The sequence below is a fragment of the Armigeres subalbatus genome, unplaced genomic scaffold (assembly GCF_024139115.2).
Source record: "Armigeres subalbatus isolate Guangzhou_Male unplaced genomic scaffold, GZ_Asu_2 Contig1345, whole genome shotgun sequence".
Lineage (NCBI taxonomy): Eukaryota > Metazoa > Arthropoda > Insecta > Diptera > Culicidae > Armigeres > Armigeres subalbatus.
This window is the reverse complement of record NW_026942116.1, coordinates 104,195-119,149: the sequence shown is the minus strand read 5'-3', so window position 1 is coordinate 119,149 and position 14,955 is coordinate 104,195. Positions and strand designations below refer to the sequence as shown.

The window sequence follows — 14,955 nt, the reverse complement described above, 5'->3', positions numbered from 1 at the left end:
GTCATGATTAAAAATCTTTAAATTTTTATTGCTTTTTGCATTGAAACTTTTCGTTTCGTCACTAAAACCATTGACACTTGTCTTCAGCGACTGCTTCCGCGATAGAGCATTTGCATATTTCATTCACTCATACATCTATATTGCTGTCAAAATGTGCATTTGACAACTAAATTTTCAGCCAAAACCTCTATTTTTGACACCGGTGCACTCACACAACTAATCGACATCAGTTGTCAAAAAATCAGGAGTACCAACTTGACCACTATCTCCTTGTCGCCGAGTCTGGCGCTGAGTGCTCGGCGCGGAAACCCAAAGGTGGGAATAAAATTTTGGGGCTTATGCGCAATATTTAATCATCTTTACAATCGCACCCCTTCGAAAAGAGTTGTTTCTAACATTTTTTAACATGCATATCGGACTGTATTACATCCTATTCTTTTACATCGCTATGGTTACGTTGTCTTTTTTATTACATCCATGCAAATTACATCGCTCCTGGCTATTACACAGCAAGCTCTTGAGTACATCGTGCAGTGTAATATTAAACAATCGATGGATTCAGGTGGTTGCAGCGATTTCGATGTAATATTCAACAACATTTTTTGCTGTGTATGCCAAAGCATGATTTTGAAATTGATATGTTAACAAATTCTCGAATCTGCAAAAGAAAAACATTATGGCGAGTTGTCGATAAACAACAGGGTCGATGGAGAACGTTCATAACATTGATCTTAAAAGATGTTGAAACTACGTTAAACTTCTATCATTGTGGTATATATTCTGACGAAACAAATGTCAAAAAACAAACATGTTATGACATTGTTCGTAAAATCTTCCTGTAGACATGTTTTATGTTGTGAGAATGTAAAACGAAACATCTAAAAAAACCAAACAAATGTCAAAAATCGACATGTTATCAGCAAGTTGTGAGAATGTAGTATGAAACTTCTTCTCTGATCAAATTGCTGTATGTTTTGCAAAAACCTTATCATAGCTTTCCTCTACATAACATGTTTTGTATTTCATTTTCCAGACCTTTATTCAACATCATAATTAGATCTTCGTTAATAATGATGTTTTCGGTGTTACTTGGGAAAGAATAATTTGTATGGGAAAAATCTTACAAGGGAAAGGGGTTTCGAAAACCCAGAAAAATGCTTACGTAATGAATGGTCGACCCTATATAGATTGGTACTAGCGATGCTTTTCTTGGTGATCCGGAGAGTGGATAGTATAGTGCGGATGCGAGTAATGCTGCGAAGGTTGATCGGGCATCGGTCCCAAAGGTAGGGGTACCGTAGAGTTGTAGCAAATGTTGGCACGTTTCATTGGTACCGATGATTTTCTCGATGGCAACTGCGGCAGACTGGCTGGAAGTGACTCAGGGATTGGTTGCAGGTACAACAGCTCCGGCACCTGATGAAAAACGTCTTCCAGAGTTTCCATTTTTCGTCAACAATCGGCAATCAACTTGCTAGCCAGGACCACGGCGATAATTTCTGGCTCCCACTGCAGCCAAACGGTTTTACTAGAAGAATCATTCCCAAATTATTCACCATCAGTTACTGAAGCCTATTTACATATTTGCTTACCATGAACGAATAAGAATGGTCCACTTGCAGGTCAAAATTAATCATTTGTAATTATTTCCACTCCGTCTTCTTGCTTGGGATCGTCTTCAAAGGATGGAAACTTCTGATCTATCAGCTACCACGAAACCAGACAACGCTGATTGCCACCGTGTTGTGGTCCAAGCTCAGAAGTATTTCAACTTTCAGCTTTTATGATGAAACGAGCACACTGCAATCCATTTCGAAGCCGATTCCATCACGGATAGAAGGTTTTTCCGGCACTAGTGTAGGTACAACTGGAGAAATTGAGAAATAAAAACTCACTAGAAGATATTCTGAATATTAAACTAAATTATCTTACATTTTACTGGCGGAACGGCGAAATCTTCCAACCACAAATATTCCACGACAAAAATGTCTATTATAGTCTGCTATTGAGTTTTATGTGCAGGAACTGATAATTATCAACTATCAACCTTTGCACATAAAATTCACTGGCAGTTCCAATGACATGTAAAAAGATTACCTATGTATTATATATAGATGGCTAATAAATATCCTTGTTGATTAATTCATTTTAAATGCTGCATATGAAGTCGTGATAACTCCTGTCGAATCATTTTTATATGATTTGCACACATAGAATATAACGCTGATTTAATTTCAGTCTAGAAAATCCGGAGGAATGACGGATTGCAATTTTTATTCGTACTTACTCGAACATGTTTTATCACAAATATTCTTTATCATGCGCCAATGTTCTATTAGTTAAACAATAAATGCTAATAAATGTTCAATGCAAACATTAAATCAAGACAAAATTTTCAAAACGACTTATCTGCTTTTGTAAACAAAGATTCAAACGACGATTTGACGAATCTGATAGCTCTCCTTGTAGCTCTCCCACGCAAACCAACACCATCAAACAGGTAGCGGAAACCTTCACCTACCTAGAGATGGTGTTGGTTCGCGTGGGAGAGCTATCAGATTCGTCAAATCGTCGTTTGAATCTTTGTTTACAAAAGCAGATAAGTCGTTTTGAAAATTTTGTCTTGAAATAAACCAAAACTCTAGATTGCTTTGAGAATAGGTCGTATGTGCAAAAGAGAGTCTCTCTTTGGCAATGTAGCAATGATGTAGCAAAATATACAAAACTAGCCATATTGGCGAAAGAGAGCGTGATCAAAGAGAATCTCTCGTTTGCACATACGACCTATTCTCAAAGCAATCTAGAACTCTATAGATTGCTTTGAGAATAGGTCGTATGTGCAAAAGAGAGATTCTCTTTGTTCACGCTCTCTTTCGCTAATAGATCGGCAAGTTTAGCATTTTCTGCTACATTTTCACTTTAGCACGCTAGACAAAGTTATTGTCGCCAAAAAATCCAACATAAATTTGTGTATAGCTTTGTATTGCGCATAAGCCCCAAAATTTTATACCCACCGTTGGGTTTCCGCGCCGAGCACTCAGCGCCAGACTCGGCGACAAGGAGATAGTGGTCAAGTTGGTACTCCTGATTTTTTGACAACTGATGTCGATTAGTTGTGTGAGTGCACCGGTGTCAAAAAATAGAGCTTTTGGCTGAAAATTTAGTTGTCAAATGCACATTTTGACAGCAATATAGATGTATGAGTGAATGAAATATGCAAATGCTCTATCGCGGAAGCAGTCGCTGAAGACAAGTGTCAATGGTTTCAGTGACGAAACGAAAAGTTTCAATGCAAAAAGCAATAATAATCGAAAGAGAATGTAACCGAAGAGAGGTTCTCTTTTGCACATACGACCTATTCTCAAAGCACTCTAGAACTAATCATTTCCTTATATTCCCTTATAAGGTTATTATTTTACGTATGTGGAAAGCTGGATTTTTAACCACAATGTAATTTTCAGTGTATGATCTGTTGACCTCTTTGCCAAACCCATAATAAAAAGTTGAGCTGTCAAAATTTCTCTTATCAGTTTGAATATTTATAAACAGTGCAATATTTTACTGTCCTGATAGCACCAAGTTCTGATAAAAAAGGGGTGTTTCCAACTTTTATCGGTGTCCATTTCCTCCATAGTTTACTTATTCAGATTTCCTCAATCACCCGCTTTTGTTTGCTCGGAAATTTCTATCTTCCCTTGATTTAGTGCGGTGGTTATGCGCATAACAACGTCACCGAGTGAGCAGCACCGCGAGCAAAACCGTAGCAGTAGCGTTTTCTGTCGTGGCAATTCGCTGCCGTCGTCGGGCGTGGCTAGCGGAATGGCCCCGGCCAAGCTAAACTACCGGATTTCGGTGTCGACGTTCTTTGCCAAATCGCATCCCAGTGACGAGTGCTGCGGAAGCAACGGGCTCCCGTTGACACCGAACTCGATTGGAATTTACGGCCGGTCACAGCTGTTGAGAAGCGAGGCACTGAAGCACGAAAATTTGTGCGAGTATTTGGATGTCGTGCGGGGAAAGCACGAAAGGACGATTATCGTGCAGGAGTACGCAGGGTGTCCACTGACGGAGACGTTCATCGGGGAGAACAACAAGCAGGAAGTGCTGTTGAGGATTGGATATCAGATGCTGAGGGCATTGAGCCATTTGAACGAGAAGGGGTTGATGTGTTGGAATTTGGAACCGGTTAACATCCTGATCAGTAGGGACTTTTGCGTGAAATTGTACAACTATGGTCTGTACTATATGACTTACGGGGGGAAATATGTTTCATTTCCTATTGGAAATGTGAAATATCATGGCCCGGAAGTGCTGCTGGGTTCGCAGGAAAATATCAAAAGTGACATTTGGTCTGTAGGAATAATCCTGGCGGAATTGGCTTTAGGGTGTAAACTGTGGGAGAATTTGAAAGTATCCCAGATTACAAGAAAAGTATTGAGCTTTCTTAACACAAACAATGTGTTTGAGAAGTTGGCTCGAGAACATAAAAAGGAAGAGCAATTCGAATTATTGGATGCGTCTCTGCGGCGGGTTATCGAGGCGTGTTTGTCTGTTTCCATAGCAAGGCGTCCATCGTCAGTTGAGCTCCTGGGGGATGAAGCGTTTGATTTCTTAAGAGAGGAAATCTTTACGGCCCCGGACCCGGTAGGGATGACTCTCTTGGAGAAGCATTGCGGAAGTCTGGCGGAGATTTACTACCTCTGGCAGTTGGCCGGTGGCGATGTGCAGCAGGAATTGAAAAAGGAAGGGTTGATTAAAAGCGAAGCCCCGATTTTGTCATTACCGAAGTAAGTTTTTACAGCTCATCAATTTTTTTTATCAATACATTTTTGAATATCACATATTTGGGGAGAAATAAGATGGAAATAATATGTGTTCTGTCCTTATTGTAATCAACTCAATAGGTGATGACGAATAATTTTTATTTCGTTTACTTTTATTTCAGCTTAATTCTCTTGAACGGCAAATCGATATCACCACCGAAGAGTCAAAGTTTCCTCCATGACTGCCAAAACATCTTTCTCAACTTCAACACACTGCTGGAACGATTCTCGAAAATTCCCGAAGAGGACTATCTTCCGTTAATCTACACTACCAACTCTTATCTGGAATCTCCTATCTTCAAAACAGATCTCCCGCTGGTGATTCGGGAGCGCGACACTGTGTATCAGTTCCATCGTATTATGCTTCTCAAAACTCTACTTCACGGCTATCCTTACACTCACGACCTACTGAAAAGCTTCGCCAGCAAGGACATCCCACCACCTTTCCGCGGTCACGTGTGGGCTTGCTTGTTGGGGGTGGTGGAAAATGGTCTTTACGAACAGCTGGACAAATGCAGCCCAACTCTGACGGATCGGCAAATCGAAGTGGACATTCCACGCTGTCACCAATATAATGAGCTGCTTTCGTCCCAGGAAGGGCACACCAAATTGAAACGGCTACTGAAAGCGTGGGTTACGGCCCATCCGCAGTACGTCTATTGGCAAGGGCTGGATTCCCTGACTGCACCTTTTCTGTATTTGAATTTCAACAACGAAGAGCGAGCCTTTCTCAGTCTCTACAAGTTCATACCGAAGTATTTGCATCTGTTCTTCCTGAAGGACAACTCGTCCATCATCAAAGAATATCTGGTCATGTTGTTCCAGTTGGTATTCTTTCAGGGACTAATGCTGGCCAAGCACCTGCATGAAATTCACTTAATTCCGGAGATGTGCGCAATACCGTGGTTCTTGACGATGTTCAGTCGTAAGTATCAAATCGTTCTTCCATTGATATTTATTTTGACATGTTTCGTGTTATTGCGCAGATGTTTTTCCGCTACATAAAATATTCCACCTGTGGGATAAATTGATTCTCGGCGACCACTCGTACCCACTGTTTATCGGCATAGCCATCCTAAAGCAATTGAAGAGCACTCTTCTCAAGTCGGGCTTCAACGAGTGCATCCTTCTATTCAGCGACCTGCCGGACATTGTAATGGAGACGTGCGTCAACGATTCCGAAGCGATGTACCAGTTCACGCCGAAAAGCATCACCTACCGGAAGTATGCCCTAAATGATGATCCTCCCAACGATTTTGTAAGTTTGTTTTGAAACCCTAACATTTGTACTTGCAAATTATTCTTTTATTTTTCATTTTCCAGGACCTGAAATACACAGACGACGACCACCGGGAGGTCCAGGCGGAACTGTACCCCCGCATCAGCAAGTACGATCTGATACGGCTCATGCGCGACCGACCGGCCAGCGTGGTGGTGCTCGATCTGCGAACCAATCTGGAACACAAACGAGTGGCGATCGAAAACAGCGTCAACATTCCGTTCAGTTCGGTCTCGCTGAAGGAGCCCCGCCTGGACGCCCTCAGCGTTCCAAAGCTGGAGGCATTCCTCCGCCGGAAGGTGGTAGTCATCGTGAGTCCATCGCACGAGAATGCTCTGCTGTTTGCGCAGTTTTTGGTGGACTGTCAGGTTTCGCGCGTTTGCGTCCTTAATCGGGGCTTCGAGTTCCTGTACCGCATCGATGATAAATTAATGATGCAGACGTTCGACTACATCAATACGCTGGCCAAGAATGTTCCGAATATTGCTGATTTTGTTGAAAAATCATAGGCAGTTTATTTTCTATCAATGTTTGACGTGATACTATTTATATGTTATATAGCAACTACTTATCTACCACAACTATTGATGTTTAATTTAGTTGTGATATACACAAGAAGTCCTTATAGATTAGTTAAAAGTTTGTCGTCCTTATAGTATATGATAGAATTGTTATTCCACCGCCACCAACGATAAGCATCTTCAAACTCCAACAGAGTTCAGACGGGTCTACTACGAAAGGCCGAATCACGAATAGCCGCGCGCTCGCTCCGGTCCACTTTGTTGGTCTGCCAAGGTTCATTCGGACTTTTTTTTTATTCAAATGCTTAATATAATTTAGATTATTCGGATTATTTTGTGATTTGTTGCCAAAAGTCAGTTTCTTTTAAATTAGGAGAAAATGAAATACAATTGAGAACAACGCGTTACCGTGAGCTTTACAGCTTTTAGTTAAAACGTAATCATTGGAAAAGATGATTTTGTTTAGCTTCTGATGTCGCAATTAGATTGTGAGTATAGTGCATGCGCATGGCACAACCATGCGTCATGAAGCGCACAACTCCTACATTGATGCGAATCGGAGATTCGATTCTGTGAGCCATGAATCCAGTGGATTTTAACTCGGGCTCTTGCATTAGATTTGGGAATTTGACTTTTCCCAATACTACTGATGATGATTAGTTTACTACAAGGAAGAAAAAAGACTGAGAGACTTCTTTCAGTTGAAAGATTGAACTTCGACGTTGAACGGACGTACCTCAACTGAATAAGATTGATTACATCGCACTATGGTCCAGGATACAATTTTACGCCGAAATTATATTTTTTTGGAAAAAATGTTGTTCTACAAAATTTTTAGAAAAGTAAGGCCATCATTATGGTGCTACCAAAAAATAGGCTGGCCTATAGTAAAAAAAAATTGAAAATATTTTTTTTTATTTTTCGGAATACTGACATGTTATGCTCTACAAAGTTGTAGCGCAACTTATTCCAATAAATTTTGCTAAAAAGCTTTTTCTGTAGCTCTTAAGTTGGCTGATTTAGAGCAACTTTACCTAATTGGATTAGGGTGCATCTAAAAAAAAACAGTATTTTTGATCTACTGTTTTTGTTTTAGATTTCTCGAAAAAGTCGTCTTCGGGTTACTTTTAGAGCTAAAAAAATGCAACTTTCGGTGGGTCAATATCCTAAATATCTTTTTCCGATCAAAAGTTATACAGTTCCTTCCCGATTTTGGCAACACGACCGGATTTTAATGTTGCCGAAAATGGGAAAAAAAATTCAAAAAAAAATTTTTTTTTTTGCTTTTCTCGTACAACTTAGTTGTACCGAAAGGCTATCATTTCACTCCGAAAACGAACTTGTTATAGAAGCCTCTGAGACCCATAGTATTATATATCAATCGACTCAGCTCGACGAGCTGAGCACGTCTATCTGTCCGTGTGTATGTGTGTGCACAAAAGCTATAGTAAACATTAGACAATTTTTCGAATAGTAATCCTTAACCGATTTTCTCGCAACAAGTTTCATTCGACAGGGGACAAAGCCTTGTTGATCACATTTCATAACGATCGGTCATTGCGTTTGAAAGTTATGGAGAAAATGGTACATCGGACCATATAAACCCCATATAAGGTTGATATCTTAGCTAAATGCGAGGAAGGCACCACCAACGCTAGGTGGATTAATCTGGGTTTTTTGTTTGCATGATTGAAGCTAAATACTTAGAAAATGTACTACAAAGTATGTTGAGTGTGTTAAATTAAAACAAACTCAAGAATGGTAATCAATTGATAATGTATCTAATGAGCCAATTTCATAATACTAATTGAATAATACATAATATTTGAAATTAACAATAGCGTCGGCCACGACCTAACATAAATTTGTGATGATAAAACAACGTTTCTATTGTAGGCAAACTTTCTTGTGGTCGGTGTGACTAAGAGTAGAGTTCTGTGCACAATTTTCGCTGACATTATGGAAAAAATGAACGCAAGGCATAAGACATTTCATTGTTATAGTAAATGGTACCGAAAATCTGCATTCTGCACATTGGTTAAGCGTATTCGAAGTAGTGTGAGTATATGGGTTAACTACACTCGACTACAGTTCTCCATGCACTACTTTCATTATTATGTGTACTTGGGCTCACTTGACCTCCGATAACGATTCGGAGACGCAACGTGGCAGGAAAGCGTACGTACTTTGGACTCCAAAAAACAAACCGATCGAATAGAGTTCGCCGCCTAACCAAACAGACTCCCTTATTAAACAGGTGGCGGTAGTCCTCCTTGGACACGAGACCTGGACAATGCTTGTGGAGGACCAACGCGCACTTGGAGTTAAAATGGTTCTCTACGACAAGCACAAGAAGGCGAGTTGTGCAGCGATCAATTTGGATCGATCAGGTGGAAGACGATTTATGGACACTCCGAAGACTTTTTTTTTTCTTTTTTCTTCCTAAGCAATGGAGGGGGAATCTGCTCAACAGACATCCTGGGTTGTCCAGGAAGTGCGGGGTTAGGGATCACCTCCAACAGCAAACGAGGGAGGCAGGACTACATCCCCGACCCGCTAAACCGTTTCCATTGCCGCCAAGCCCATAGTCCCTTCGGTACAACCAGGAAGTAATGCTTCAAAGGGGGGCCAGTGCACAACGCACCCTCGAGGCTAGCTGCGTGTCCTTGCAGCACCGAACATCGTGACTCGCTTTTTTAGAAGAACACCATGGTATCGTGCCAGCGCGTTGCCGGCTTTCCAGGTGGCCTTACCACGCCCTATGTCCTCGGAAGGAGGGAAGGGTCGACTTCGCGGCTGCTTCCCTCTGCACGACTGGTATTAAGAATGATGATGCCGCGTGCACCCCAAATTGACCTTTCTGCGATAGGGCCTATTCGCCAGCACACAGAGGGACTTGCCGACGCGGTGCCTACGCCTGCCCCAGCCTTGACGAGGACCCAAGCGAGGACCCCTTTCCGTCCTTGGGCTCGGAACCCGCCCGGTAGAAACTGATCAACATAAATCGTCATGTCTACAAGAAGTAAGCATGAAGCAGAGGTAAGCTGGATGACTCTCACTCCCCTTGTAACTAGTTCGATTCTGCTTCTGTCACATTTTTCTCTTTTGTTGATGTCTTGTAGTGTCGATAAAGTAGTTTCGTAGCATTTTCGAAAGTAAAAACAACCATTAATATTGTTGTTTTCTGATGTAATATTTGACAGTGACAGCTGAAAAGCATGGTTGGAACAAATATATCCGAGAGTTGAATCAACTATCGCGCATGGTTGATTCAACCCTATTTGTGGTTGTATCAACCAAAAATATTGTTATTCATAAATCAATGCAAAAATATTGTTGATTTGAAGCAGAATCAGGTTGATTCTACCACATATTTTTCTCCGTGTGTAGCTTCGAGACGATTTGGGCGATAGCCGATAAAACAGCGTTCCAGCCAATTTAATCTTTACACATCCTCCGAACTAGGTTGTCCGGGGTAGTGTCCAGACCGCATGTGGCAAGCATGTGGTCACGCATTGCGCGAAAGCGTGAGCACACGAACAACACGTGTTTCGCCATTTCCTCTAAACCTGCGCACACCAAACACTCGGGCGAGTGCTCGGCTCGGCGCAGCCAGCTGCGTTACCTGCAATGTGATTTTGCAGCACGCTTAAACGCCGGGCACATCGAACCCCCCATGGGGTGCTTGCTGTTCACAGCTTTGCTGGAACAAATCAAACAATTGGGAGGGTTCGTGCAGCATTGTGCCTTATGTCCCTCCAATCCCCAGCGTCGGTAGAGATTGCTTCTGTCAGGGCCTTTGCAGTTCCAGGCACTTGAAGCAAACTTCGGGTAGCTCGTTTATACCCACAGGGCATACCGACCATCCCACCTTGACGCTCCCTAACTTGACTACCTTGGAGGCGTCCGCTGCATATAGCCGAACCAATGTTACGTGTGTCCCCTGCAGGACCTTTCCGTAGCCGAACGGCTGCGGTGGGCGTCTCCACTTCACACTGTCGCCGCAGAGCCGTGACGAGCTCTTCGTCTTCGGTGATCTCGTCCTGGTCCCTTACATTCACCTCCGTCGTGAGTACCCTTACCTTGACCATCTCGCCTAGGACTTCCTCCGCCAACTTCTTGTAGGCGGCGCCCTTTTGCGAGACGCCCTGCTTCAGCTCGAGGATCATCTCTCCCATCCGGGTACGTCTTATTCGACATACGTCGGCGCCGAGTTCACCGAGCTTGACGTCACTGCTCATCGCCTTCAAGACGTCCGAGTACTTAACCTCGTCCGTTTTGATAATTAGGGCATCGCCCCTGGAGCGATTGGCGCCTACCCTAGACTTCTTGCTACCCTCATTCACCTGGGCCTTCTATTCGGCCCTTGAAGTCTTCGGTTTCCTCTTGTTCTTGACCAGGGTCCAGGAGGCGTCATCCCCCAATATTTCCCTGGTCTGGTGCGGCTAAGAGCTCTCAGCCTGCCGTAACCCCTTACCACCGTCTTTCCTGGGTGGACGGACCTTTCCAGATCCTTCCTCCACCGCTTTGGTAGGTACCTGGCCAGGGTTCAGCTTCCCAGCCCCACTACCCTTGTTCGGGGTAGTAACCCTCCGCGTTTTGGAGCGGCCCCCAGGGAGCTCATCCCCTGGAGACTGTCTCCCCCGTTTTTGTGTCTGCTCCATTGGAGCAGTCACCCCCGACGTGCCCGCGAATACTTGAGCCTCAGTCTGGGTAGACTTTGGCACCACCGTCTTCGCTGGCACGCCTTCGGTCGATTCGACCTTGCCCGAGTCCGCGAATCCTTGGGCCTCAGTCTGGGTAGACCTCGACTCCACCGATTTCACGGGTTTACACTTGGCCGTCACGACCGCCCTCTCCAGCTTGGCGTCCAACATCGACTTTCGAAGTTTCAGTAAGCTCCTCTTGAGGTCCTTACTGATATTATGCTTCGATGACGCAAAGTCGATGATGGCGTCCAGCTGTTCCGTCGCCACCTCGAAGGCCGAAAGCCCATCGCGTTTGCGGTTCATCGCCTCCACAAGCCATGGGCCGTCAATAACCTCTACCGGCGTTTTTTTAGCCGAGATGAAGGTTAAGTGACCCACGCTGGCGCTGCGCACTGAGCTGCCGACTATTGCCTCTGGCCTCCTAGGCGGAGACCTGAACAACCCACCTCTTGCGAAGGGGTTGTCGCCTACACTACTACCACTAGTTGAAGAATTGACTTGGTTTTCCATTTTGGTCCCACGAGTTGCTCGGGAAAAGAGGTCCACCACGCCAGAGCCCAGCATGACGCGGTAAGGGACAATTACTGTGGAGGGTGCCCAGGTACCCCACAGGCTCCGTTAAAGGCCTAGCTTATTATTTCAACCCCTGGCCATGCATCCCCTCGGTACGGGTCGCTTAACGCCTTGGGATTAGGGGTTAGGGACGATGGTCCCGGTCTAACTCGCAGTGGCCATGGGGAGGGGTCGTCAAGCGCTTGGACAAAGTCCCTGCTGCCCCCACACTCCGAAGACTTCGTGACTGGTAACGTACAACAGTGGACGGAGACGACTGTTATGTACCGCAGAGGCCACTCCGGCCTTAGGCTGAATAAGTAATAATAAAACCACATGTGACGCATCACTCGCCTATCGAAGCAGCTAGGATTACACCAGCGATCTCATGGGAACTTTACAGGAGGTACTCCACTTCCGATACTTCGCCATCCCAAACAGAACACTCGAGAGCAGGCATTGAAAGTGTGAGTGAGCATTGTGAGCATTGATCTATTGCAATCGTGGATGGAAGCCAAACCACGAGTGGGAGCGATCGTTGCTGAGATAAACAATGAACAAACACCGTCTGACAAGGCAGGCCGTAGTGAGGTATCCATGTAAGCTACGATTTTTGCTCTAGTACGAATGAAGCCAAACAATCAAACCATATCATACGTTCTGCTTTATTCGTTTTTTTTTTCAAGGTGATAAGATAATCGAGAGAAAGTATCAACGCCTCCCATCCATCCCAAAATCAGATCATGAGTAAAAATTAGCTAAATGCATGCCAACTTGATGTTCTCCTGCGGTCTAATCGCTGATGCATTCTAGATCGTTGAAATTTGGCGTTCGTTGATTCAATTTTAAAGATCTTCATCGCTCACCAATGGGAGGCAACTGAACGAGGCAAATCACTTGGTAACCTAACAATGAGTGTTGTTACCACACGTTGTTAAAAAAATCTTTTTAGACATTAGGAAAATTAAGTCCGTTATGAGAATGGAACTCGGATACACTGCATGGAGGCTTTGATACTTTCTCTCCTTTCTCTTCAGCAACTTGAAGGCAGAGTGCATAAAGCAGAACACCTGATTTGTTTTGGTTTTATTCTAGTAAAGTAAGCGTAATACAAATGCTCCAGTCGTAGCTTCCCTGGATACCATAGCACGTTTGGCTTGGCTCGCTATTTACACAGCACCGATCGCTCATAATCAGCGATGGAAATCGGACGAACATGATCCGATTAGAAGCTTATCCTAAACTGTACAGATCGCGATCTGTACAATTTACGAACAACATTGAGTTCCCATCTTTCACGATTGAGTGTTATTATCTTGGACAGTCGCACATAACAAAATATTGCAAGATTGAGTCTTGCTCTGAGAAATGAGTTACTCCAGCTGTTCTACCTACGAACGAATCGTGACAACTATTTGTCCCTAGAGCGTGAGTGTCTTTCTGTTTGCTTTGCATGACTATACGCGGGACGTTGAGCGCGCTTGGGGGTTGTACACTTATTACGTAAGCAAATTTTCTGGGTTTTTCGAACCCCCCTCCCCCCATGTAAGATTTTTTTCATACAAATGATTTTTTATTTATATGGAGCGTAAGATATTGACCGACACCCCCTCCCCTAAGTGCTTACATAATATGTGTACGACCCTTGCTTGTAGATTGAAGCTCCTCAACTAATTATTTAACATTATGTGTACTTTGTTCCCATTTTATTTCTTATTGCAGCGAAATTTCCTGTAGTTTCGAAAACTTCGATAGTTAGTTACTTTTTAAAATCTTCAAACTATTGACGTGGGAAGAAGCAATGTCTTCAAAATTTGAAAGCAAAATTCTTTCTGAGTAGCTTTCAATTTAAGTGCGAATATGGTGCGATGCTAATTGGGATTTTTTTTAACAAACAACATGAAAAGCAAAAAGGACACAAATGATGCCGGAATTGTTCTTTGCGAATGCCATTATTAATATACGAGCATGTTATTGGAAAAAATATCCTATAAGTCCGTAATATACTTCTGTTTCCAGCAAGTATTACCAGTAAGCCGTCGTTGTTCGTCTCTAATGAAACCCTGTCTAGTATTCGCCGACGATAGACTTTTCAAGCGGTCTCAATCTGTTGAACAGAATTCTGGCCATAATTTTGTACGCCGAATTAAGGTTATTCGATAAATAAAATAGGGTTATTCCTCGGTAATTGGCGCACACCAGTCTGTGGCCTGTCTTAAAGAGAGGAACATTTTATAGCAACCTTCAAAATCAGTAAAGTTAAGAACGTTAAGAACGTACAATTCGTGACTTTAATTTCTGAAACAATGTGAAAAATATAATTTAATTCATTCACTGAAAGCAACAAGTTCGTTGATTTATTTAGGACGATACAAAAATTATTTTTAACTTTTGTCCCTCCCTTTCGATTTTTTTACTCGAATTATCCGAGAATTGTTTTCCGATAGGTATGTTCTAGCAGATTTTTTTTCTCGTGTTTTTCAAATATTTTTACAAATTTTTGAAGGAAAAATAATGGTTTTGGCAGGTTTGGACCTATTATTGTTAAAAATGGGTTATTAAGATCAAGAGGGTAAAAGAGTTTTATAGCGTAATGAGCTCGAGTGGAATGGACACTTCGTGTTCTTAATTTACAATGCTTTGAAACTCAGATGTGAAAATGTACATTATGTGGAAGATTTTGATTTGAAAAATGTATATACACTTAACCAGCATTTCAATGTTCGGTATTTTGTATGCCGAGTTTCAACTGGAAAATTTCTTTTTTACTGAAATTCCAGTTTGTTTGTAGACCAACAACGTTTGTCAGTAATAAATTCCCGAGTCTCGGTAACAAATTCTGTTGATTATTTTGACTTTTATTTATGTTTGCTGAATGAATCATTAAATCCATAAAATGCTGAACGGCACAAAAAGTCGGTAGAAATTTATACAGCGCCACCGGTAAAAAATTAAAATTTGCCGACCAGCCTTTTGAAAATACTAAACGCGGTTGTAGAGCTTCTCGCTCTTGTTTTGTTGCTTATGTCTTACCCGTTGAGCTAAAAATTATTTTGTAAATTGTGCTGGTT

At 42.7% G+C, this 14,955-nt stretch overlaps 1 protein-coding gene across 1 annotated transcript; it reads left to right on the top strand.

The window, feature by feature from the left end:
• The first annotated feature begins 3,521 nt into the window (after window positions 1-3,521).
• On the top strand, window positions 3,522-6,666 carry LOC134202682 (TBC domain-containing protein kinase-like protein). Its single transcript, XM_062677699.1, has 4 exons — window positions 3,522-4,787; window positions 4,946-5,748; window positions 5,810-6,081; window positions 6,147-6,666. Exons 1-4 carry the CDS (start codon window positions 3,715-3,717, stop codon window positions 6,609-6,611), a joined length of 2,613 nt encoding a protein of 870 aa, XP_062533683.1. The 5' UTR covers window positions 3,522-3,714; the 3' UTR covers window positions 6,612-6,666.
• The last annotated feature ends 8,289 nt before the right edge of the window (window positions 6,667-14,955 follow it).